We start from the raw sequence: 24,334 nt of genomic DNA on the forward strand, positions 1-24,334 counted from the left end.
AACTCTGACTAAAAGAATAGGAGTCAAGTTGGACCCTATTCGATTCGAACGAAACTTCGCACGTGGTGTTGCCAAACAGTGTATTTGCCATAGGTGAACAGTACGGTGGGACAAAAATTATATTCGTCCTCCGAGCAACTTTTTGGGTACCATTTGGGTCCTAGAACGACTGTGCGAATTTTAGGCTCGAACCCTGTAACTATATTTTTGCGCCCACTGTTTAAAGTTTACATGGGATTTTACATGGGAAAAATAACACAAAATAATGCTTTCGCCCATTGCCTTCTAAAAATAAACCGTTGTGTGGCTTTTATAGGAAATTTAACAAAGAAACAGTCTCGAAGACCACGAAACGATCCGACGCTTGAGAAAAAAGTTATTAAGCTGAAACCGATTGATGCTCTGACTATTAATAAAGTATTCATTTTGTCTAGCACCACTGCAGTGCACTGCTGTTGGTTGTGCAATTATATGAAATTTTATTTTGATCGTCTCTTAATGTGTATAAATCAATTATCTGAACTATTTAGCTATTTCACAAGAGTTTTCAGGGATAAATTGAGGATTCTTTTGTACATAATAAGAGTAAGTTAAAATGTTTGTGTATAATTCGACAATCAGCAGCAGCGATGCTATGAAAATTGAAATTTTCATCAATCGTCAGGTCATCAATCGGTTTTTGCTTAAAAACTCTTTCTACAAAAGGAATTCAACGATGATCCGTCCAAAAATCGCTAAAATCGTGACCGACCATGTTAGATTTCGATGAAACTTTACAGGTTACAATGGCATGGAAGACTAAACATTTTTCACAGTTAATAAGGTTATTTTGAGTCAAGAGCAATATTTTAAAAGGACGTAGACGTTTCTACGTGCATTAATATCAAAATTTTGTTGTTCGATTACTCTATTTTATACAGAAAAACTATATGAGAGCGAGTTACAGGGGATTAATACTTCTTCACGAAGACAATATACACTGAAAAAAATGTTGTCATTTTTCACAAAAACTAAAATTTATGTTAAAATTTTAAATTGCAAAAAACCCATTTTTTGTCAACGAAAACCTAAAGAGAAAAGAAACATTTTGAATGTAATTGCATGATGGAGAACTTATCGCTAAAAATGTTTTTTGGCGATAACTTTATACATGTTTTTAAATTAAATACTAATTGACATACAAAACTGTAATTTTATTACAGAATATAATTCTAAGAATTATTTTAATCATTAAATCGTTTAAAAATTTCCCATTCCGTTGAATATCATTAGATTTAAAGTGTAGTCACGAGACTGCGGTTATGTCACAGACATTACCCACCCATCTTTTATCTCTTCTGACGTTTCTCACATAAGAACGACGTCGTTCTAGCTCGTCGTTTTGGTCCGAGTTTTTCCGTTTGAAAGAGAAAGGACCAAGAGAGTGGCATGACGTCATATTATCGTAGTCAACATAAGAACTTTGTAACAAAATGAACGAAATTTGTTCTTATAATGAACGAAGAGCACTATATTTTGCCACAAATCAAAGAAAGTGTGCAATATTTTTCTTTGTTTACTGCTTCTGCTGTTTGTTAATGACATTTCAAGCAATTTTGACGTTGTTCAACGGACACCCATCGATCGGTAGAAAAACGATGTTGTCTATTGTCAAACTCTGTATGTAGAGATAGGGATGTCAGTTGCCCATGAATTGTCAAACAAACGCCCCATGGAAATGCTAATTCATAACTGACATTGTTATCCGCACACAATACTGTAAATGATTTTCAAAATGTTCAAGGCCCCTTCAGTTGAACCTCAAAAGAAACATGCCACCCAATTTATACCAACACACTTGTTCATAAGCATCATATGTTCCTAATTCGACAATATTGTTCGCTGAATTGGGTCATTAACCCTTAAATGCGCAATGTTGTTTTAAAGCAACATTCCGAAAACCATCTCAAAATTATCATAGTAACGTATTAAAACTGTGAGACAATTGTCAGCATATTTGAAAAAAATTGGTTTGCGCCTTTAAGGGTTAAGTCAAATGCTGCTTTGGATTTTTTTCCGATGCAGATGATGTTCAAAATACGTAAGTGAACTTTTTTGCACTTTTTTGTACGCAAAATAACAAATAAAAACTATTGCACAAAATTGAATTATCACGACCACAACTTCCATTGCACTACCTTGATCCCTATTCTTTTGCTGGGATAACTGTCAAAAATGTTAACCCAAGTGGATTCGCTGGATCCACTGTCAAGGAAGATCGATAGTGTCAAACGAGGACGTGTTTACATTTTTTAGAAAATCAATTAAAAATTACACTCAGATTTTAAAGGTTGAACATATATATTGCTACATTTAGAAAGATGAGCTCTATCGGCTTATGAAGTAAAAGGAGAATTTTATTTATTTTTTCATCTTATTCGGTAATCTATTTTTTATTCGCATGTTTAAACGGCTTAATCGATTGTCGTCAAAATTTATACATAGTAGGCATTTGTTATGGAGCGTGTTTGCTATTGCTATTGCTATTGGCTGGGAATTATCTGCTCGTCAGATGGCACTTCGGAACAAATTGTGTTTTCCTTCTATTTCGTTGAAAGTCGCAGCAACGCGCGATGGGTATTAACTAGTTATTAATAAAATTGAAAAACGTCGTACATGTTTTATTAACCATATTTTGCCAAATAATGCATACGTCCTTTTGATTTCCCACCATCCATCATTATTAGAACCGCTTCAATGTGGAGATGCGCGCGTAGCAAAATGTCGTAAGCAATATTTTTATTGTTATTTTTACAACTTATATAAAAGGGACCTATGTCCGACTTTTTTAAATGAATGTGTTATTTCACTTACGTGCTTGAAAAATTAATTATTCTCGTAATCGTTTTTCGAATAAAACATCTAACGCTTATGCAGAGAGATAATTACCATTCATTTCCAACTGAAAATGGAAATTGTATTGGAACGATAAACAAAACTGTATCCCGACACCACTCACAGAGCAAAAAAAATAGTAACCTACCTGTTGTAAATGACAATACGCTAATTACTTACCGATAAAGTAATCACAAAGTGGTACAAAACTAATAGGAATTCGAAAAAAAAACAATTTTTAAGTTACAAGTTTTACGTCGTATTAATAAAAAATATAGAAACAAAAAAACGGCTCATTCGACATTTTCCTTATATTTACAATACGCGTATGAGAAAATAGAGTGGAAACAACAAGATAACTGGCGTTTCGACTTACTACTTTTCAACTATTTCTGTTTTCCTTTTGAACTCAACGAAACATCTAACGCGCACTCTATTGAGAAGTAGATGAACTGTGAACTAATTGATTCGTAATCACAGATTAAAATAATTTTTTGAACAGTCGAACCAATTCTATGATACTTGGGGGTAGTACATCATATGTATGATACTTGGGAGTAGTACAACGTGCAACCTAAAGAAACTTAGATTATAGTATGATCAATAACATAGATGCCCACGCCCATGCAAGTCAATGCTCGGATGGGAAGGAATGTTAGTTCAACACTTGTGAGTATAATGACCGAGGAATTCTCTGTATCATCCACAAGTGGCGCAGGATAGGATTGGTGTTAGTAGATAGGGAAATGAATCAGGATATACATATCTTGCTAGATATTGTGATTTAGCGAAGTGCTCACTCTGTCTTCATTTTAGATCAAAGTTTTCAGGTGTGCGACCTCCAGTAGAAATATGAATGCCGTTCGAATAGGCATTTTAATAATTATTCTTCCGCGGGGCGTTACATAAAAGGACAAAGCCGTGTGGAATATAATAAAGGTACAGTAATGTTTCGATTATATCACTATGTGTTTATATCAATACTCGTTTATATCACTCTCGATTATATCACGGTTTTATCTCGATTATATCACGCTTTTTGAAAAACAGACAAGGCACACTTTGTGTCCGGGCACTTTTAGGATTTTTTTACAATTGATTTGCTTATTTACATGTAGGGTAATGAGCCTATTATTAGGTTTCGGACTATTTCGTTAAGGGTTTATATATGATGAGGTCGGTCAAAAAGTCGAACTTTTTTATTATTTTATCTTAAAGCATAGATTCTTAAGAAAGCATCTGAAATTTTTATAGGTGTCTAAGTAGTAGAAGCAAAGTAATAGCGCTGTTTATCTTGTTACTTTAAGTGAGTGGAGGGCGTGGCGCGAAACTTTAAACGTGAATAATCTCGAAATCATGTTTTCGCAAGACGTTGTTGCAATGACTAGGATTGCCGAAATTTCCTTCGGCCGATTTCAATTTTACTTTTAAATTCTTCGTAACTTATTTGCCGTGTCCTTTAGGGACCGTCTGGAGAAACCGTCTGGTGTAGCAGGTAAATAAATCGACTTCTTTTTTAAATTTTTGGATATCCGCAGGAAAGTCTAACAAAATAATGAGAAAAACAAAATACGCAAGATATGCATTTTCTCTTGAATCGATGCGAATACTTTTCTTTTGAAAGGATAACATCAACAATTGGAGATGAGACTGTTTCTATGGATGTTGTAGTAACGAGAACAGAATCGTAGTCTCCTAGAATACACTGATTTTAATAGTCAAGATATTTGTCCAAAACCTTAACGTGCCAGATTCCTTCAAGTTTAGTTTTGGATGGTTTAACAATGTTAAGAAACGGTACGGGATACGTACAGTGAACCTGTGTGGGGAAAAAATATCCACTGGTGCCATACCGTTTTACCTAATGCGTTGAACAAAGATGGCAGACGCTGCTCTAGCCAACGGCTTCAAATGGGTAGTGTGATTATACAAGCATGGCAAAAATAGGCTCATTACCCTATGATTTATTCTTTTGACCAACTTTATGTTTTTGTTACATTTTGTTTATAGAAATACATGAGTAGTGCTTGAATGTAATTTTTTTTGTTTTGAATATATTACGCTTCAAATATATCAAGCTAAAATACAGACCGACCGTGATATAATCGAAACATTACTGTAGATACTTCAAAAATGTTACTAGAGGCACCCTTACACGAGGCATTAGTAATGTCATTAATGAGCAGTAATATCATTTCCCACTGAGAAGCCCAAAAATGTTTCAATATCAACATCGTCCAATGTTGTTCCAATGCACAACTTTCATTGAACGATTTTGAAACAACCGTTTCTTATGGGGTCTTAATGATCGTGTAAGGCAAGTAATAACGGAATTCCAGTAATGTCATTAGTTAGAAACACCATTTTTATTGTGCGTGTAAGGGCCCCTAGTACAAAGTGCTACAGTTTGAAGTCGATTACCACAGTTGATAGAGAACAGTTGCGCAAAGAGTGAAGTCAAAAAAGTCTACCTATCGAGCACAATTGGAATCGATCTCTGATACCTCTGCAGCAAAATTGTCAATTGCACTTAGGACCATTTGACATGTTTGGCTAGATTTGAAGCCGTTGCTTGGAGTAAGGTCTGAATCTTTTTCCACGCGTTGGGCCAAATGATAGTAAAACAACTGCGACACTCGATTCGAGTCTTCGTTGCGCTCAAACACGAGCGTTTCACAATTTTTATGACATTTCTAGACCTTTTATTCAAAACGACATATCTACAATGAGTGACACTCTTTGTTTACTTTCTCTTCCGTTAATAATTCGGTCGCTTTAACATTTATCCCTCAACTCTTTGCATAACCACCGTCTTTATATCTGTACTGTAAAATAAGTGAAACGTGCTATACTGCCGTGATCCGCATAACAGTCCCATTTGCTATGGGTTTCCTATGCAGGTGGGACTGTTATGCGTATCACGGCAGTATAGTGGCGCCGTAAAAATCGAAAGAGAAAGTAAACAAAGAGAGTCACTCATTGTAGATGTCTTTTTGAAAAAACGCTCATGATTTGTGTTATTTTTGTTCTTAACAACGAAGCAAAGCTGTTGATGCGAATTTATACGTATTCCATCGATTATAGGCCGCGCGATTAATAAATGAGACACACTCCCTAATATGGTGAAAATAGGCACATTATTGAAAAAAAAATGGAACCATTCTCAATTCTTTAACATCGACATTCCGTTGATTATTAACCTTCTACACGTTCGTTCAAATAGCGAATTCCATCCGACGTTTTAGCCCAGTTCTGAAACAGTAGCTGTACTGCCCAGTATGTCCAGCCAGAAAATTGGTCGGAACTCGGACTAATTGTAATTTATTTAGCATGAACGATACCCTTATGGCTTTACCATTTGTCAGATCAAAGAAACTGGAGCGGGGTACTAGATAGAGCCAGCCGAAATTCTGACTTTTCCGACGTAAACTTACTGTGCATAACCTAAAGTGACCAGACGTTCCCGATTGGGCGGGACAGTCCCAGATTTCAGGGACTTGTTATGCATTGTTAGACGTCACGGAAAATACTCCTAAAACTTTTTGTTTCGATTTCCGAGCCGGAAACGTATAAATTAAACCAATTTAATCTGATTCTCACAGTTACTATGTCAACTACCAGTAGGAGTAAGCTTTTGAATCTGCGAAGTGTCCAAGGAAGTGTCTGTCTTGTGCAAGTGTTTAGGAAACATACATCTAATAGGTTTCTCGGGTGCGTCCCGCATTCTTCATCTGGTTACTTTAGCTTTACTCTTCACATCGTAAATGAACAAACCCTTTACATCGTAAATGGACATAAAACAGATAGAAAAATTGAATTATGCTTAGTAGTAATTACGTTATAAATCTACACATTGGGTTTTTAAGGGTTAAGGTATATTTTTTCCGGCAAAGATAATGTCAATGTAAGATGTTATTTTTTTTATAAAGAACGGATTCAACCAAAAACAATTGAAATAATTTGGGACAGGGTGAATCTCGCGGTTTTAGATTACCAATAGCTCAACACTACGCACAGCTATTTTTAAAGGTCAATTTCCTTTGATGAACCGATTCCCGGCGTTTTACACCAGCTGGTTTAGTAATAAAACGTAGCAACTTACCGGTTTATGTTATATGTAAATTTGAACAGAATTTCGAACAGAGCAGCTCAACAAAAATGTCGAAAATCTAAATAGTAATTAATATTTCAATAGAAATATTCCAATTTATAACACACAAAGCACTTGCGAAACAGCAGACAAACTACAAGACGCCGCACAAAAATGACAAATGGCGCGTTCACAAACAGGGTGGCCGGATTGTATTTCATAATATCGCCAAATTCACTAAAAGTTTTTTCGTAGAAAAAGATGGTTTGATAAAACTATTGAACGAATTCAATAAATAATCACAGCTAATCTATTCAATAATATTCATTTATTACTACGATAAAAAATGTATCGTCCCATTGTTAATAATAAGTTGAAATTAAAATAATGCTACCAGAAAAATTAATAAAGCTAAAAACTTTTTCATTGAAATATAAAATTTAATGTTGTTCTAATAATCTATGTTTTGATCAACTTTTTTTTTCATTTTCATTTTTGTTACATATACTACTGACATATTCCATCATTTGAATTTAACTATTAAAGAAACTCGTTTTAGTTACCATTTCCAATACCTTCTGTGTATGCTAAGTGGAAGAATTGTTTACTACATTGTACTTTTGTGCCGGAGACTAATACTGCTCTGATGGTCTTTGTCACTCGTATATCTGTTTACCCTGATCCAAAATCCTTACAATATGGATAAGTCCATTTAGCGTGAACAAAACTTTCTTCAGCAGACGGCGTTTACCACAATATAACACATTATCGATCTATACTATGTGGTTGGCGATTGGTATGTTGTCAAAACTACTGTCACACATACTGGATGTATGGTCCACGAATAGTAAAATATAAAAAGCATTTAGTCGAGTTACCTCAAATTTCACTACAGATTTCGTTTCATTGTTTTTAGCTGCCCGATTTTTCGTCAAAAATTCTAGCAACTCTGCTTGTACGTTGCAAACAAATATAAAAGTCATGAACGTGTTCCGATGAAGCAGGGCCGAAGCAGTGAGACCAACCAACTTATAGATAAAGTATCTCGCAGCCTTAAATAACTTTCAAACTTGTGAATAACTTAAAATACTCTTGAGGGAAGATATCCCGAGCTGATGGCACAATCGGTACGTTCCTCAAGTTATTTGTGACTTTGTGGGATTTTCATTGACCATCATCAATCATTATTGAGATATCTTTAAAATACGCACACTGAGATCTCGCATTTGAAGGGCGGACATAGCGTGTTGGTAAATCGATTACCTTGTACGCAGCTCACCTGGGTTTGACTCACACAAATCCGCACATAAGGATATTTTTCTAACCCGAAAAAGAGGGAGAGGGTTAAAAGCTTCTTTAATCTCGGTTTGCCTCCTAATTCGCCATGTAATCGATTTGTATACCTCCCAATTCAAACATAAAAACGGTACAAAAGCAACTCAGCTGAATAAGTTTATAGGAAATGTTTTGAAATCAACGATGATCAACAGAGAAGTTAGTTGGTTATTCCTTTGGTGTGCTGTTTCATCTCTCACATGCGCAAGAAGCATTGATTAAATTGTGTGAAGGAAACATGCATGATAAATTTAATTATTTCAGAGAATCGCCAACGTAAAATTCAACTGAGTAGACATGTGCATGGTGATACTGGCTCTCAGCAGATTTTATCTTTAGAACGATTGCATCTATAATTTTCCATTATTGCCAAGTTTTATTAGCAGCGTATTAAATTACATATTACTCGTCGAAATTAATATTGTACTTCGCCTTCATCTGATCCAGCTCTTCCTGTTTTTTGTCTACGTCTAACCTCTTGAAAGCTTTCGTTGATTGGTAATAGAGTACCACCAGATACCGATTACATACATTGAATCCGGACAGGTGGTCGCATGCGTTCTTGGCATCAAATATATCCTCATACACTACAAAGGCTGTTCCACGCGTTTCCGGAGTGTTACCTCTAAAATGAATCACATTGTTATTGCAATGCATTATTCTACTGTCTAACAACTTACACTCGGATCTGCCGGATAGCACCATATTTACCAAAAATATCATACATTTCATCGGAGGTAATCTTGTAGGGAAGATTACGAACATACAAAACTCGGTTGACTTCCGGGGGCAGTCGCACCTGCAATTAAAAAATGAAAGTAGAATGCGTGCAATCTTTTTATCGAGCTTTTTCATACGTTGTTTCGTTTCTGTAAAGCCAGCGCCATATCAAAAGATGATGTATAGTTGAAATAAGATATATTAAACTTTTTTATTAACGGAACCGCGGTTGTTTATGATCACCAACTGTTTACAAAAGAGAAAGAAAGAAGCGTCAAAATTAATTGTCAAAACAAAAATTCAACGTTACAAGCGTTACTCGAATCTATTAGAGAACAAACCCCAAGTGTGCCTTCTTTTGCAAATGCTTTTTACCATTTTTGACACATTCCCATAGTTCATCACTGTTTGCGTTATAGATGTCAGATGTCACTTAATCGTTGAAGAAAATTTATTGTGTGAACATTATTTTACTGATAAAAATGTTAGAATCAAGTCCAATAATTTCCTCGTGGTACAAGAAATAATTTCCCTGATGTGAGCCGAAAAAGTGTGATATATAAGCGAACAAAATGTTTCGTAGCAGAAGTTGGTTCGGTGGAGGCTGGAACCGTCCGAAGAATCGCCTCTCACTGGACCATCTAAAATACTTGTACAGTGTACTGGAACGCAATACTACGGTGTCCGAAAGCAACCGTGGTCTATTGGTGGAGTCCTTGCGTTGCATAGCGGAGATTCTGATATGGGGCGATCAAAACGATTCATCCGTGTTCGAGTGAGTGTCCATAGAAGGAAAAAAATACGATGGCCTTCAACTAATTATTGTTTTGTTCTATCTAGTTTCTTTCTTGAAAAAAACATGCTATCGTACTTCCTCCACATTATGCGACAGAAAAGTGGGGGATCCAGTTTCGTGTGTGTTCAGCTTCTTCAAACTTTGAACATCCTCTTCGAAAACATTCGTAATGAGACGTCCCTTTGTGAGTACTTTCTATTATCAGTTTGACAAAGAATAAGGAAATGTTTGTTTTTCAGATTACCTGCTGAGTAACAACTTGGTGAATTCGATAATCGTTCACAAGTTCGATTTTTCCGATGAAGACGTAATGGGATATTACATTCTCTTTTTGAAGACGCTCAGCTTGAAACTGAACACGCATACAATACATTTCTTCTACAACGAACATACGAACGATTTTCCTCTCTATACGGAAGCTATCAAGTTCTTTAATCATCCGGAATCGATGGTACGCATTGCCGTTCGTACCATTACACTAAACGTGTACAAAGTGCAGAATCCAAATATGCTACAGTTTATTCGGGATAAAACGGCAGCTCCTTACTTTAGTAATTTAGTCTGGTTCATCGGAAAACACATACTAGAGCTTGATGCCTGTGTTCGGAATGACACAGAGTGAGTACAAAATTGGTTGCTCTTATAAATGTAAATTTAATTATTCAACGCTGTTTGCTCATTTCAGTCACCAATCTCAACACCGTCTAGCCAATCTTGTAGCTGAACATCTCGATCACTTACACTACCTAAACGACATTCTGTGTTTGGATATTCCCGATCTTAATGCTGTTCTCACGGAGCATTTGTTGCACAAGTTGTTGGTACCATTGTATATATTTTCCCTGACACCTAGCCCGCCTATCTCGATGGCCGTTGTAACTAGGAATCTTGCCGCCGTGCTGAACAAGGTGGTGGACATCGATATCAAAGAACTGAATAATCCACGTGTATCAAGCGTGGTAGCGCTGTTTCTGTTGTCTCTCGTTTTTCTTGTGATTACGCATCGGCCTTTGATCAACGCGCTCACCTGGGTCATTCTGAATGCAGACCATACCGTTTTTAAAGAAGGTGCTGCACAAATTCTAAACGCCTACATTGACAACCGAGAAGTTGTAGCGCTAGGATTTGGTCAACCCGTCGAAAGTTTGGAAGAGGCACTGGAAAGTTCAGTTGCATCATCCAGCTCGTACAACTATGATCCCAGTGCGGAAGATGCTAATAGCAGTAGCAGCACATCGACCGCCAATGAACCTCACGCATCGGGTATTATGTTTTTCAATTCAAAGACTAGTATGATGATAATTATTTTCTTTTTATTTTCCGAAGACTCGCCGAGCCCACCAACCCTGTCGGATGAAATAGAAAAGGTGAACATCACAGATGAAGAAAAAGAAAAACTACTCCTCATTGCATATCGAACTCCTGAATTTAACAGACCTTTCCTGGATATGGTCCTTTCATCATTGGACTGCACAGAGAACGATTATTTAGCCTTACTGGCTCTATGTTTGCTGTATGCACTGGCAAATAACAAAGGTAACGATGATTCGTATGTGCATAGCACTAGTGTTTCTGTAACTTAGATATGATGGCGCTAAACGATAATTTCATTTTCGCTTATTCACGCTACTCGCCCTGTTACGCATAACTGTCTGCTCAAATCCTGACTATGCACATTTTCGTGGAACTCAAACTTCTGGTATTAAAACGGTAGATGGTTGGTTGACTTCTCTTCTGTAATATACAATTAATATTGTCCTTAAAAATATATAGAAAATTGTTACAAGATGCGCAAAATATACATTTTATTTTTTTATTTGTAGGTGTTAATTCAGAGTGGCTTGAGATTGTTCTGAGCCGCTCTTCACCGAGTGGCTGCTCCAAGTATAATGTAATACTCTTAGAAAAACTACTCCAGATCATTACTCTCTCCAATCAACCATGTAAGTAGAACGTTTATGAGCTACTTCAATTTGCAAATTTATATTTTAACTAATCACGTAAACCTATCGCATAACTTCTACACTACATTGAATTCAAATTATACCTACCTCTTCCAGCCTGTCGTATTCGATTAGTTACAATCGAACTTACGTTGAAGTTGTTTTCTCAAATTGTTGGAATCGGCACGAGTAACATCAACATATGCGAGCAGCACAAACATTCAGTTTTTTCTGCGCGCAATCAGAGTATGACCGTTCTAAGGAACTTTTACAAATCGGAGGACATTTTTCTGGATTTATTTGAGGATGAGTAATATTTACTTTAATCATTGGTCGCTTAAGTGCTTCTATTAATAACGCAATTGTTTTATTCTAGGTACAACGAAATGGTAAAATCCACTCTGAATGTGGAATTTTTATGCAACGACTCAAATATTTTGCTACCACCTACTGGAACACCATTAACCGGGATCAGCTTCACTCGGCGATTACCCTGTGGAGAAGTAGAAAAGGCACGTCGCGCCATTCGTGTATTCTTTATGTTGCGAAGGATGTGCCAAAGTATTACCGGGGAGAAAGAAACTCAACTGCCACTGACAAACCTAAGCCAGTGTGTACAGGTGGAGAATGCACTGGATTTAAGTAAGTCGATTTGCACTAGTAGAAAAGATTGATTGGTGTAAAACAATTGTTAATTCCAGATAACAGCGACCTAATTGCATGCACGGTATTGATGCGTGATGGTACAAAATATCGTCGATTTCTCGTGATGGACATTCTGCAGCTCATCTTGGTCGAACCAGATAGTAAACGATTAGGATGGGGTGTTGCCAAATTTGTTGGATTCTTGCAGGACGTAGAAGTTAACGGAGATAAAGAAGACTCGAGAAGTTTGCATCTCACTATTCATCGAGGTGGTGCGACAAACAATCGAACACCAATACTTTCGGCAAAGTTCATGTTTGATGATCACATTCGTTGCATGGCGGCCAAACAAAGGCTCACAAAAGGTCGCAGTAAAGCGCGTCAGAAGAAAATGTTTCAAATTGCTCAACTCTTGGAGGTACCCGGACAAATGAACGACGCTTCTTTTCCGGCACTCAGAGGAACTAGTGGATCTTCTGTATCCGGTGCAATTTTAAGACCAGGAGCTGGACGTCAGCAGCGGGAACATCGCCCCTTGTTTTCAACAGCAAATCGTGTACCAGGTGTAGCAGCTGCTTTGAGAAGAGATAGCATGCCATCCGGAAGCGTGAGTAGGGTACAAATCAATTCCAGCCGTTCCATCGATGGGTAATTAAATATTTTTCAACCATCGACACATATTTACAATAATATTTCTTTATAGTGATGCTACCGGAGCACGCCGTAAGAACTCCAATCCTGCACGTCGAGAAAGCAGTCAGCCAATCGCAGTTACCTCAGCAAAACCACGCGATTCTTCCCATAATCGCTCGGGTACACCTCGGTCGCGAGAATCAAGCCCTCGTGTTCTTAGGCCACGATCGGAAGAAATTCCTCTAGAGGACTTCCGCCGTTCGCAGAACTCCAGCCCTGTCTCGCGTGGTTCATCAAACGCAGCTTCCCGCTCTCATACACCTTCGCGTCTAAGTCTCGAACCAACCGGTGTGTTATCCGCTGCAGGTAACAGCCAAACGAATGTAAACACAAGTATCATAGTAAAGGAGCATGCAGTTCCCACCATTGTAACTGTTGGTATGAATCCTGCAACCATCGCTATACCCGTGGAGGTGAGTCCCACTTCGGAGGAAACTTCATTCATAGCTAGCGAGGAGCGTCAGAAAAAAAGAGGCGCCATCGAAACCGTTTAACTGGGATGGTGTTTGTACTTCAGTGTTATTTAGTAGTTATTTTTTTCGGGACTATTCAAAATTTTAATCGTTAGTGTCTACACGATTATTTTTAGGTGGAATAACAGGATCATATTTATGTTTCATATAATAGTTAAAAGTTTGCTTCGAAAGTCCTGCATTCGGAACGGTGCGAGAAGAGTTGGGGAGTTTCTTCTCTAATCTTCTGGCCATCACATCACATGATTTGGTATTCTTAGTATGTATAAGAAACGTAAAGATGTAAAACAAGGTGCTAAATGCGCACAAAAATCCTGATGTCAATCCTATTTTCCATTGGATTGTCTGCTCTAAAGTTATCATGATGACGCTTGCTCGGAGATCGCATACCTGTCACTGTCGGGCTTTTATACTGTGACGAACAGGGATAAGCACACCACCACCCGTCGTCTTATGGCTGTTGAGGGCGTTGCGGTCACAGCAACAGACATCCAATGACGAATCAGTATGCGCTCGACATCGTTCGATACTCCTTTACAATGGCGATGATTAGAAAGAGGAAAAACAACGAAAAGGCTCGAGAAAACAAATGAAGGAGAAAAGTAAACAGAGGAGATAACAAAAATGGAACGATTTTCTTCTTCATGTCAATAATTGAGTAATATAAGATAATCCTAGCGCTTCGAAAACTGCGTTAATGAATTGCAAAAGGTCTGTTAGGAGGTATTAAAATATGCGGCATGGGCGGATCCCGCCTCTGTTCCGTCCAGTACATGGGTGTAGTGTGGATAGCGGTTTAGGCATATCTTTGAGTTTCAGCTCTCTGTACATAAGTTCATCTATGTATGGCGAACCTAAAATCCGGATACGCAATTGCATTACTACAAAACAGTTACATATCAAATGATATTAAGTTCCGCGAACGGATTCGGAAAGATCACACGAATAATACTCAGTATGCTGAATAGTAGCCATGTGATAATTGAGTTTGCAATGTCCAGTCAGTACCCTGATGCAACTGTGCTACACTGAAAAAAAATCCAAACATTAATTCTATTTGCTTCAATACACTTAAAATCCATGGATCTATATGCATATGAATATAATGCATATGAAGAAGAAATGCTAATGTTATCACGCGCACACATACCTTCTATGTATCAACTGTATAAACTATGTATGCACACACATAAGTTATTTGTGCGTATTGTTATAGAATCGGGTTTTATGTACCTTATAGTTATGAAATGCGAATGTAAGATTAATATGTCTTGTAAATACACACATTAGGATAATGTGCCAGCAAATAGTGTGTATCTGCCTCAGCTAATTGCAAAAATCAATGTGTAAAATCAATAGACACAACGTTTTAATTTTTTTGAGTGCAGAAAAAATGTAACAAATTCTTTGACATTTTCGGACTCAAATCAGGCAAAAAAATTGTTCGAACGCAAGTTTGCAAGCTACGCCAATGGTTGCCATGTTTGGATGCAGCCCCAGAGCGAATTTTGTGCTTTATTCAACTTATCGACAGTGGAAGAACGGACCAACGAATTTGGTCACAGCGCTTGTTCTACAAGCGAATGAGATTGGTTTAATCTCATTTCATAGACACCAGCACCAGCTCTTTCCTCAGTTTAACAAACTGCGCATTCTTCAACTAACCGCTCCATTCAGCCAGCCAGACAGTATTCTTAGCGAGGAGGATTTCTTATGCTGAAAGTTTTAAAAGGAAAACTACATGTGAGTGTAAGGTCACTGGGAGCATGTATATACTCATTCATTTGGGGCAACAATCTTGTGTAGCTAGTTGCACGATATATACTCATTCTATAACTAATACCGTTCCAGAACACAGTAACTCTAAGACGGTATGCTCAAAAAGTGCTTTTTGTTTCAGTATAGTGGTTTTATGTTCAAGAGTGCCTCTAGAACAGCAGCAGGTGTTGTCGTAAACGCACCAGTCATCGCCGTCAAGACCATCCTCTGAAGATGGTTTAACTTTGATTAGATTGTCACGACTTCTCCCTTCCACCACCACACAAAGCACCCGTATGCCAGTATTGGTCTATCAATTGTTGCGTAGATACACTGAACTGTACTTGGGTTCGAGACCCCCAGATTTGCCGAAAATCATGCGAGCTGTCTTGATTCTGAAATCGATGTGGCCGTCCAATTAAGTTTTGAATCAAGAATTACCCAACGCACTTAACTTGATATGCGACAATGATTTCAGAATCAAAGAACTGCAACGGAAGAGCTCCGTTTGTAATCCTTCGTTGCGTGAAAAGCACCATTGACGATGCCGCCTAGAACATAAATAGATCCGCATCTTGCGCAAGCCAGGGCAACATGTCAAATAAATATGGCGAAAGCTGATCATAATTGGCAGCATGTGTTTTTCTGGGTCAATGGTATGAAGTATCCCATCTTTTCTTTCTTCATTGACTAGGTCTTTATTCATACGTCAGAATTCTGCAAGGTTGAGGTGAACATAGCGTAGTTTATAAGTCGATTGTTCTGGGTTCGGTTAGATCTTACTCGTCAGAAAAAGAGGCCAATGATTGTAAAGCTTTATAATACAAAAAAATCTTCAACACATACTAAAATGTTTGTTTAGATCTGTATTATCTATAACGATTAATATAAAACTTAAAGGAGGTTTGGAAGTGATATTCTCTTATTAATAATAAAACCACGTTTCTTCACATCTTTGTAACCGGCTCTAAGTTCAACAATTTGAGTAAAGTGGATAAAACAGTATACACAGATTGCAACAGATGAATTCTTGCAAACATAGTTGATAGAAGATGCTCGCGATTTTCCTGTAAATTGAAAACAGTAGATAATTAATAATGTGACAAGAGATGAATTTGATTAAATGTGACGTTCGTTTTGATTTTTTATGTCATTAAGGGTTGCGTACAAAGAAAAAAATATGCGAAAATTGATGATCACTACTTATTTTAATAAAACCAGGTGTATAAGCTTGAATCCGCTGTTTTTTTTGTCAAAAAATAATTTATTTAAAGTATTTTCCCTCGCTAGCTATACGTTTTTCCCATCTCTCGGGCAATTTGTGTATACCACTCCAAAAGAAGAGACAAACCACTCGTCAAGCCTTTTTTGGACGTCTTCGTACGAGTCGAAGTGCTGTTCTTCGAGCGCGTGACCCATTGATGAAAACAGATGATAATCGGAATGGACCAGGTCTAATGAATAAGCGGGTTGAGGTAGTACCTCCCAGTTGAGTGCCTCCAAGTAGTTTTGGACCGTATTTGACATGTGCGATGGGGGATTCTCATGTCTTTGTTCATAACCTGGCTTTTTTCACGCCTCCGCAAGAATTTGATGCGATTAGGAAGACGATTTATTCAAATTAAAGCATATGCTCTTTGTGGCACAAAATTAGACATGATTACACAAGGAAAATGTAAGTTATATGAAACCACTAATGATGTGCAATGATCAGTCTTCCCATATGCACATCGCACACAAGGTTCGCTCTGGTTCTGTGCTCATATTAAACCCACACTTCGTGTACGAACTCAAACACGCTATTTCGTACCTAAGCACGTGTACATGTTCGCCTGTACAACCGAACCCCATATACGTACACGCTGTGCGTACACGTAGGTTCTAGGCACTAGTTTTCTCTTTCTCACTCTCATCATCACTAGCGTTGACTGTTTTTGCCTTGTGCGAATCGTTCTCGTGTACGCACCCGGTGTACGTACACGAATGTTTGAACTAGAGTTTGCACATCGTTCGCTTGGGTTCGATGTTCGAGGCGAACCTGTACATCAAGACGAAGCATGTTTAAGGTTGAACGCGTGCAACAAATTTTGTACACAGGTACAGGTCGATGTTCATGGGAAATCTGGCAATGATTGATGCAAAGAGGTGTCGAACTCACAAAAAACGTATGACGTTTCTATGGTAGCTAAATACGCTCACTAACGCCATCTCTGAGCAAACAGCGGATTTAAGCTTATACATCTGGTAGATGAGACACAACTAATTCCAAATTCGTGTATATTTTCTTTAGGAATAGTTTAAATTTATTGAATTGAAAACATGGACGCTGGTGGAGACGACGTACAAAAAGCAATCGCACCGGCTACGGGAAATAGGTTACCATTGACTTTCAACAAACTTATAGTAGGCATACTGTCTATAATCGCAAGTCGATCACATGCAAATAGGGAACCCCATAGAACATGGGACTGACATGCGGTTGTGAGCAGCATTTATCTCAATCCATAATTGTTGTTCCTAGTAGCTCAAAGCAAACAACCAGCATATCCAACGAAGTAGTAAACAACAAAGATGACGTTTATACTATAAGTAGTGACTCTGAAACGTGAAGCACACCACGACAGTGAAATCCAAAATAACAGTAAGGAGAACGACATAGGACGTGAGAGAGAGGATAAACGGAACGTAACTTTAATTTTCGTGCATTATTTTTGTAGATATAATCATGATTTGCGACACAGTTGTTATAAGAAAACCCAAAAACTCATCTCTCATGCTTGGGAATAAATTTTCACTAGTATTTAATCTATCCCCCGTATATTTGCGCATGTCTGTGACGCCATCACCGCATATGCGACAATAGTCCCACTTAAAAATATATTCTAAATGACCGTTAATGCTGCCAAAGAAATATGCTCGAATGTTATGTTTGTAAGCCTGTGTTTACGGATCACTGCTTCTAATAAACAAATACAAAATTCAAGTATTACTAATGCTACACTGAAGTTCATGTACTTACCGTTAAAATCCGTACACGCCGATAGTATTTGCTGAGGCATATTACTAACCCGGAAGTGAAGCTTAGTACAACATGAGGAGCAAACCTCATCAATTGTCCGTCTCCCAAGGCTTGTTTCACCATTGCTGGAAAGCCAGCGACATAGACCCAGAATAGTTGCCACTCGTCCTGAAATAAAACTTTAGATCAACAGAAAAGCAAGATAAATCGCTTACTAACCTCTTCTATGAGCAACGTAAAATCGATTTTCGAAATTGGCGGTAACTGTGGATAATAATTTGCATTCTGTTTCTCGTTATATGTGTTGAACAGGACTGATAGACGCGCATAGTTATACAGGATGAATGAGGCTCCTGAAAAGATAGATTTTTTGGTATGGAATTTCAATGTATGTTTGGTAAACAAGTATTCATACCTTTACTAGATTGATTTTTCTGTTTCTTCATATCAATTGGACTAGATACTTTCGACTCCAGCATATCCACAATAGCTGCAGAACGACCTAGACTAGCTATCGTCTGCTGAAACTGCCGATGATCTTTAACGCGAATCCCATATTTGTGCTGAGCTATAAGTTGCATGTCGTTGGCACGCTTACTGGAAATACGTTTTTGAGTTAAGTTGTTCGGGAACAAACAACCACAATTACCTTATATATTCCGTGGCAGTTATTCCGTATGTAGTAACTGAACCGCACAAAATTTCCAAATTATTGGATGATTGTTTGGAACGCTTATCAGTTATAATCATAGTTTGAGCACTATCATTCAACTCGTTGGATACGTTATAACCACCAAGCCTTAACAAACTATCTGCTACAGTTTTCACTGCTAATCTCCTAAAGTCAACCATTGATAGATTTTCTCGTTTTTCATCAACATCGCAAATTAAACATATTCGATCGTTTGTACGAACTGCACATGCAAAATTTCTATTTGCGTACTGTAAAATAAATGTCCGATAGACTGCTTCCCGGTTGAGGTACAAACTGATCGCAATCTTTGTGGCTTGTGCCTTCGTTATGGATATTGCCCACTCTTTACTTTCGCCGATCAAAGCATCTAGTTCGACAGCATCGACATCGCGGGATTCAGCTTGTTTTACTACGATATCGCCGGTTTCCGCTAGCCGTTTGTTTTGATATTTTATCACATAACGTTTCAAGTATCCTTGCAAATAAGTTGTTACCTGTTGTTCAAATTTAGACAAAATGTCCATCTTATCTATATAGGTTTGTTAATAATGCAAATCCAAATTGAATTTAGAACTTTTGTATTCAGTTTTGAAATCAAACGGGTCAGACACAAATCTCTTTTCCTTTCATTGTTTATTTTTATTTGCTTGCGTTACTACTGCTCTCAAATTAAATTTGAGAACGTGCACCACCATACGACGTTTTGGTGATTGACAAATTCACTGCTGTATGAAAGTAATTGCCTTCAAAGTATTTAGAACAAGTCAGATAAGAACTGAAGATAGCAGGAAAATTCGGAAGACTTTGAACCTTCGTTCGGTTACTTTCATCGCTCTGTGTTCACAAATCTAATTAACAGTCGAAAGTAGTTCAATCTTTGAAAGAATGTATAAAATTAAAAACGGTGGACTAAAATGATTTCGTTTGTAGCTTCATAGGTAAAAATAGTGTAATTTTCCGATAAAGAGTTATAAATTGCATTCATCATTGTGTAAACAAGTCCATTATGAATATTACTTTGAACCAAACGGTTTTATCGCTGGGAACTGTCCTAAAGACCACAGTACAACCGATAATAGAGACGGCAATTATTCCTGGCGACCGAAATTCACACTCTGGAAATTCAGAAAGTCTTAGCTTTCTGTTTATTCCGCTAGCTGTGCTAATTACAGTGATGCTTCTTTCAGTAATGGTAAGCATTAAACTTTCAATTAATGGGTAAATATAAACAATTAAAACAAAAACTTGCAGGTTTATTTGATGGCACGTAAAAAGGACAGGATTTTTTCCAAGCGTCCTCACGTACCAAGTTTTTCGTTTGATTCGTCCGACTTGGAGGATAACGATGATTTGGAAACGGAACACTTGCTTAAAGGCAAACTGCGTCTCGATGAGCCATATTTCAAAGGAGTTAATAGCTGCAAAACGTATACCGGGAGCAACGAATTGTATGCCTGAATGACGGAAATCTTTTTCGCTCCTTTCAATTTGCCATACTTTTGTTAAGTTTGTATATTTAAGGCGCTAGCTAGTATTATGAAACTATATGTATTCCCATCCCAGGCAAGCATACACCAAATAATAACATAATATTCTTGGTTTATTGTTATTCGTTAAACAATTTAATTTTTTTTTATTAAAAAATACTATATGCTTTAGTGCTAATAAAAGCAATATCTCAACAGTACAATTATTTTGCTTGATCCGAACTCAACAGCCGTGCGGTAAGATCATAAAAGCCAAAAAAGATTGCACCTCCAAGGGTAATCCATAATACACGAGGTACGAAACCAGCAAAAACCCTGAGATAAAATATATCTTTGAATAGGTATCATCTCTTATATTCAGCCTTACCCTTTAATTCCTTGATCCCTGTAAATTCCATGCAGGATTCTACTAACACCTAACTTGCTTACGTTCTCGTCCGCCAACATGATTCTGGTTTTAGCAACGTCTAGCGGAGTGGTTAAACCGGCTGCTATACCACCTGCGATTGCTCCACAAATGGCTACTGTGAAAGGAGTTAGCGCGGTTCCCGTCACCGCTGTCCAGTTTTGCTTAAAGTATTCCCACAATGGAAATTGAATGAAGGAAAATGGAACCTCGCGCATTACTGTTGTGCCAAACCCCCGATACAGTCCACGACGAATGCCTTCCGTTTTTAGTGCATGGAGCCAAATCTCCAACGACGTACTATATCTAAGCGATATTACTTGTCTACGTTGTTTCGCAATCTCGACTGGAACACGAATAAGGCAAGCAACGATCTCAGCACTGGCGGCGGAAATCATGTGAACATACGGCTGCTGGGTTTTAGAACAAAACTGACCAAGATAAGATTTGAGCCCGTCGTAAGTACAGAAAAATAGAGCAGCCGTAGGGGCACTGCCAGCCGCAGCCGGTGCCAAACCTTTATATATACCTCTAAATCCACCGGACCGAATAAAACCGCGTTCACTCTGAAGACGAGTTTTAATTGTATCGATTGGAAATAGCACAATATCCACCACTAATCCGGCGACTCCACCAGACTAAAAATGAATAGGATATGATATGCAATTCCTTTTTCTGCAGTATTGAAAAAAACTTACAACCAGAGAAGTCCAGTACACGAAATCCATCTTTGAAAGGGATTTAGTCTCCAGTGTCATGCTTTGGTTTAACGACTTCAACACAGGCGTGTGTTGTAAAAATTGACTAGAAGTTCAAACTCAACTACTCACATGTTGTACAGCTATAAGGATAAGAAAATGCATCAGAACGATCAGAACACAAGATCGTAAAGATGAATGAGTAAATTGAAACCTGTGAACGTGCACTAAAATCAAAAGATAGTAGTCCTAACGCACGTAACGCCAAAAGTAATTTCAAAACAACATGTCTTTTTAACGTCATGTTTTGGCCATGTGCAGAGTGGCCAGATCGATCGATGCGTCGTACAATAGTAATTCACTATTACTCGACAAACATATGATTACGGCCTAAAAGCCAACTATCAAAATCCACTTTGAATGGAAATTCCGGACAAACCGTTACACGCCAATCACAGATGTTGATAGTAAACGAAAGAGAAAATTTTTCTCTTTCATAAACTGAACTGTGTTCGACTAGTAACGGTCTGTCTCGAATTTCCATTCAAAGTGGATTTTGACAGTTGGCTTTTAGGCCGTTATCATATGTTTGTCGAGATTATAGTACTTGCAGTTCAAAACGCAATAACTTTTTTTTCTTGATTTATGCAGGTGTACCACGTCAGAGGCTGGAGCATGATCCGTGGATACGAAAAACAACGATAAATGCGGCCGGTCCATTCAAAACATGTGTGGTAGAAAGATAGACTATGCGAGACGAAGGATAAATATATAGTGAACAGGAAGTAAACAAAACATCTATCCGCAATTCCCGTCCCAGGTTAGGCATAATATTGCAGTATTGAATAGTATTTTTGTTAATACACAGTAGTGACGATATTGCTTCAATACGTCAATCCCATTTGAAATGCACATCGTCAATAAAACTTTTTTCATTACACGTACAATACTTTTGTCAATACTCTCTAGTATTGTCAAAAATATTGAACGTGTGAGGGCCGCTATATACCCTATATACTAACATTACAGAGAAAAGACGCATTTTAAAAATTTTGAAAAATAATTCTGGCCACCCTGGTCATGAAACAGATGAGTCACAAACGTCATAAGTGAAAGCTGCAGGAAAGCGAAGAGAACATTGAATTTTAAAAAGTTTTATTTGTTTTTGCGTATGAAACTAGTAAAGTGAACGTCATTTGTAAGTATTGCATGCTACAAGTGCTCTACTCTAATAAAACATTACTTTAAAGCGTAGTTAGTCAAACCATTCCACAATAATGGCCGGCATGCCAGATCAGCAGTTCCTGTGGAACATCTTTCAGAAGGTCGATCGAGATCGAAGCGGATACATCTCAGCCGACGAACTACAGCAGGCCTTATCTAATGGAACGTGGAACCCGTTCAATCCAGAAACCGTCCGACTAATGATCGGTATGTTTGATCGTTCGAACCGGGGTTGTGTCAACTTTCAGGATTTCGGTGCGCTCTGGAAGTATGTGACCGATTGGCAAAATTGTTTTCGTTCATTCGATACGGACAACTCTGGCAACATCGATAAAAATGAACTCAAAGCGGCTTTGACTGCATTCGGATACCGTCTCTCAGATGGACTGTACGATACACTGATCAGAAAGTTTGATCGATACGGCAAGGGCACAATATTGTTTGATGATTTTATCCAATGCTGCGTGATTTTGTATACGCTGACTTCCGCTTTTAGACAGTACGATACGGATCAGGACGGAGTAATAACGATTCATTACGAACAGTTCCTTAATATGGTATTCAGTCTGAAAATTTAATTTATTGATATGAAACTGCACGTCCATATGATGAAAAAGAAACGTTTATTTTTATACGATCACTAAAAGTAATTTTGAATTCAGAATTCAATGGTATTTCGTCGATTATTCAGTGCTTGTATTGTTAAATCGCAGGTGTAGTATGGATAGGGCAAGTTAAAAATTGTACTGTTCCATCCCTGTTGAGCAAATTTCTCAAATACTACATTTCCTTTTCTTTTTATTATTCATTTCCGATTAAATTTATCTCTTTATTACTGGTGTCACATGTACCTATATCTTTTTTCGACATTTTCCAAGAGTCATGGCAGCCTATTCCTTACAGCCAAATGTAAACCGATGAATCATGTTAACACGTGAATACCTTTGTTACGTATACACCATCCAAAATTTGTTGCGAGAGGAAATGTTATAAACAGTACAACAATGTTACAATATGTATAGTTACAGGTTTACCCTTTTCGTTATTCTGTCTTATAAGCTATACAGATAATCGGATATAAGAACAAATCATTAAATAGTTGCCAAACTGTTTTTTTTTTCTATGAAATATGTTTACGTGATTTACAACAGAATATTTTTTTAAATACAGTTTCTCAACAGTTCTGTAGTTTTCCAGAGAATATCTCATCCCGTATCCGAAAGCCTGGTATATGAAATCGTTCGTTTAATACAAATGACAATGAATTCAGAATCTCACGTTTTTCCGACGTGGGTGTCAAAGTCGAACCATCAATCTAGCTACGGACAGCAAATTTCCACAAGTATTCATATTCTAAGATGCTATGGAAGGTGTCTACTTTGGTTTAACACATTATTGAGGTTCTTAAATTACACTACCATTCAAATTAAAGCTAAATCGAGCGTTAGTGTGACACACAATATGAGTGATACTCTACGG

At 37.6% G+C, this 24,334-nt stretch overlaps 7 protein-coding genes across 10 annotated transcripts in view; 3 read left to right on the plus strand and 4 right to left on the minus strand.

Annotated features, from left to right (window-relative positions):
* Positions 1 to 7,136, minus strand: part of LOC131683582 (protein NASP homolog) — a 37,319-nt gene extending 30,183 nt beyond the window's left edge. The window contains exon 1 of the mRNA XM_058965675.1: positions 6,977 to 7,136. The gene's annotated coding sequence lies outside the window, so the exon portion shown is untranslated. The remainder of the gene's footprint in view (positions 1 to 6,976) is intronic.
* Positions 7,137 to 8,650: 1,514 nt separating this feature from the next.
* LOC131680571 (splicing factor 3B subunit 6) lies at positions 8,651 to 9,298 on the minus strand. Its single transcript, XM_058961286.1, has 3 exons — positions 9,157 to 9,298; positions 8,980 to 9,098; positions 8,651 to 8,924 (listed from the first exon to the last, which is right to left on the minus strand). The coding sequence occupies exons 1-3, from the start codon at positions 9,184 to 9,186 to the stop codon at positions 8,702 to 8,704; spliced, it is 372 nt and encodes a 123-aa protein (XP_058817269.1). The 5' UTR covers positions 9,187 to 9,298; the 3' UTR covers positions 8,651 to 8,701.
* Positions 9,299 to 9,420: 122 nt separating this feature from the next.
* On the plus strand, positions 9,421 to 16,563 carry LOC131683584 (protein CLEC16A homolog). Of its 2 annotated transcripts, XM_058965684.1 has the most exons (10): positions 9,421 to 9,794; positions 9,860 to 9,999; positions 10,055 to 10,433; positions 10,501 to 11,078; positions 11,142 to 11,351; positions 11,639 to 11,758; positions 11,876 to 12,068; positions 12,135 to 12,400; positions 12,460 to 13,051; positions 13,107 to 16,563. In XM_058965684.1, exons 1-10 carry the CDS (start codon positions 9,592 to 9,594, stop codon positions 13,588 to 13,590), a joined length of 3,165 nt encoding a protein of 1,054 aa, XP_058821667.1. In that variant the 5' UTR covers positions 9,421 to 9,591; the 3' UTR covers positions 13,591 to 16,563. The 2 variants fall into 2 exon arrangements, with proteins under 2 accessions (XP_058821667.1, XP_058821666.1); XM_058965683.1 differs by having other exon boundaries at positions 10,501 to 11,351.
* LOC131683585 (DALR anticodon-binding domain-containing protein 3) lies at positions 16,266 to 19,682 on the minus strand. Its single transcript, XM_058965685.1, has 5 exons — positions 18,996 to 19,682; positions 18,762 to 18,943; positions 18,566 to 18,699; positions 18,347 to 18,514; positions 16,266 to 16,394 (listed from the first exon to the last, which is right to left on the minus strand). Exons 1-5 carry the CDS (start codon positions 19,562 to 19,564, stop codon positions 16,275 to 16,277), a joined length of 1,173 nt encoding a protein of 390 aa, XP_058821668.1. The 5' UTR covers positions 19,565 to 19,682; the 3' UTR covers positions 16,266 to 16,274.
* A 51-nt stretch (positions 19,683 to 19,733) lies between these two features.
* On the plus strand, positions 19,734 to 20,724 carry LOC131683588 (uncharacterized). Its single transcript, XM_058965690.1, has 2 exons — positions 19,734 to 20,232; positions 20,292 to 20,724. The coding sequence occupies exons 1-2, from the start codon at positions 20,047 to 20,049 to the stop codon at positions 20,496 to 20,498; spliced, it is 393 nt and encodes a 130-aa protein (XP_058821673.1). The 5' UTR covers positions 19,734 to 20,046; the 3' UTR covers positions 20,499 to 20,724.
* LOC131683586 (S-adenosylmethionine mitochondrial carrier protein homolog) lies at positions 20,636 to 21,900 on the minus strand. 2 transcript variants are annotated; one of them, XM_058965687.1, is made up of 4 exons: positions 21,846 to 21,900; positions 21,632 to 21,774; positions 20,895 to 21,571; positions 20,636 to 20,842 (listed from the first exon to the last, which is right to left on the minus strand). In XM_058965687.1, the coding sequence occupies exons 2-4, from the start codon at positions 21,689 to 21,691 to the stop codon at positions 20,731 to 20,733; spliced, it is 849 nt and encodes a 282-aa protein (XP_058821670.1). In that variant the 5' UTR covers positions 21,692 to 21,774; positions 21,846 to 21,900; the 3' UTR covers positions 20,636 to 20,730. The 2 variants fall into 2 exon arrangements, with proteins under 2 accessions (XP_058821670.1, XP_058821669.1); XM_058965686.1 differs by lacking the exon at positions 21,846 to 21,900 and having other exon boundaries at positions 21,632 to 21,838.
* Positions 21,901 to 22,685: 785 nt separating this feature from the next.
* LOC131683587 (programmed cell death protein 6) lies at positions 22,686 to 24,039 on the plus strand. Of its 2 annotated transcripts, none has more exons than XM_058965688.1 (2): positions 22,686 to 22,829; positions 22,882 to 24,039. In XM_058965688.1, exon 2 carries the CDS (start codon positions 22,909 to 22,911, stop codon positions 23,431 to 23,433), a length of 525 nt encoding a protein of 174 aa, XP_058821671.1. In that variant the 5' UTR covers positions 22,686 to 22,829; positions 22,882 to 22,908; the 3' UTR covers positions 23,434 to 24,039. The 2 variants fall into 2 exon arrangements, with proteins under 2 accessions (XP_058821671.1, XP_058821672.1); XM_058965689.1 differs by having other exon boundaries at positions 22,690 to 22,829; positions 22,887 to 24,039.
* Positions 24,040 to 24,334: the final 295 nt, after the last annotated feature.

Source organism: Topomyia yanbarensis, chromosome 2 (genome assembly GCF_030247195.1).
Source record: "Topomyia yanbarensis strain Yona2022 chromosome 2, ASM3024719v1, whole genome shotgun sequence".
Classification (NCBI taxonomy): Eukaryota; Metazoa; Arthropoda; class Insecta; order Diptera; family Culicidae; genus Topomyia; species Topomyia yanbarensis.

Coding starts and splice junctions, on each gene's coding strand:
- LOC131680571 (XM_058961286.1), bottom strand. CDS start 9,186: ATGGCGCTGGCTTTACAGAAACGAAACAAC. Junction 9,099..9,156: donor CTTTACAGAAACGAAACAAC/GTATGAAAAAGC, acceptor TTTTAATTGCAG/GTGCGACTGCCCCCGGAAGT. Junction 8,925..8,979: donor GCTATCCGGCAGATCCGAGT/GTAAGTTGTTAG, acceptor GATTCATTTTAG/AGGTAACACTCCGGAAACGC.
- LOC131683584 (XM_058965683.1), top strand. CDS start 9,592: ATGTTTCGTAGCAGAAGTTGGTTCGGTGGAGGCTGGAACCGTCCGAAG. Junction 11,759..11,875: donor TACTCTCTCCAATCAACCAT/GTAAGTAGAACG, acceptor TACCTCTTCCAG/CCTGTCGTATTCGATTAGTT. Junction 13,052..13,106: donor TCCAGCCGTTCCATCGATGG/GTAATTAAATAT, acceptor ATTTCTTTATAG/TGATGCTACCGGAGCACGCC.
- LOC131683585 (XM_058965685.1), bottom strand. CDS start 19,564: ATGGACATTTTGTCTAAATTTGAACAACAGGTAACAACTTATTTGCAA. Junction 18,944..18,995: donor ACTGCCACGGAATATATAAG/GTAATTGTGGTT, acceptor ACGTATTTCCAG/TAAGCGTGCCAACGACATGC. Junction 18,700..18,761: donor GAAAAATCAATCTAGTAAAG/GTATGAATACTT, acceptor CTATCTTTTCAG/GAGCCTCATTCATCCTGTAT.
- LOC131683588 (XM_058965690.1), top strand. CDS start 20,047: ATGAATATTACTTTGAACCAAACGGTTTTATCGCTGGGAACTGTCCTA. Junction 20,233..20,291: donor TGATGCTTCTTTCAGTAATG/GTAAGCATTAAA, acceptor AAAAACTTGCAG/GTTTATTTGATGGCACGTAA.
- LOC131683586 (XM_058965687.1), bottom strand. CDS start 21,691: ATGACACTGGAGACTAAATCCCTTTCAAAGATGGATTTCGTGTACTGG. Junction 21,572..21,631: donor TGTACTGGACTTCTCTGGTT/GTAAGTTTTTTT, acceptor ATTCATTTTTAG/TCTGGTGGAGTCGCCGGATT. Junction 20,843..20,894: donor AGGGATCAAGGAATTAAAGG/GTAAGGCTGAAT, acceptor ATTTTATCTCAG/GGTTTTTGCTGGTTTCGTAC.
- LOC131683587 (XM_058965688.1), top strand. CDS start 22,909: ATGGCCGGCATGCCAGATCAGCAGTTCCTGTGGAACATCTTTCAGAAG.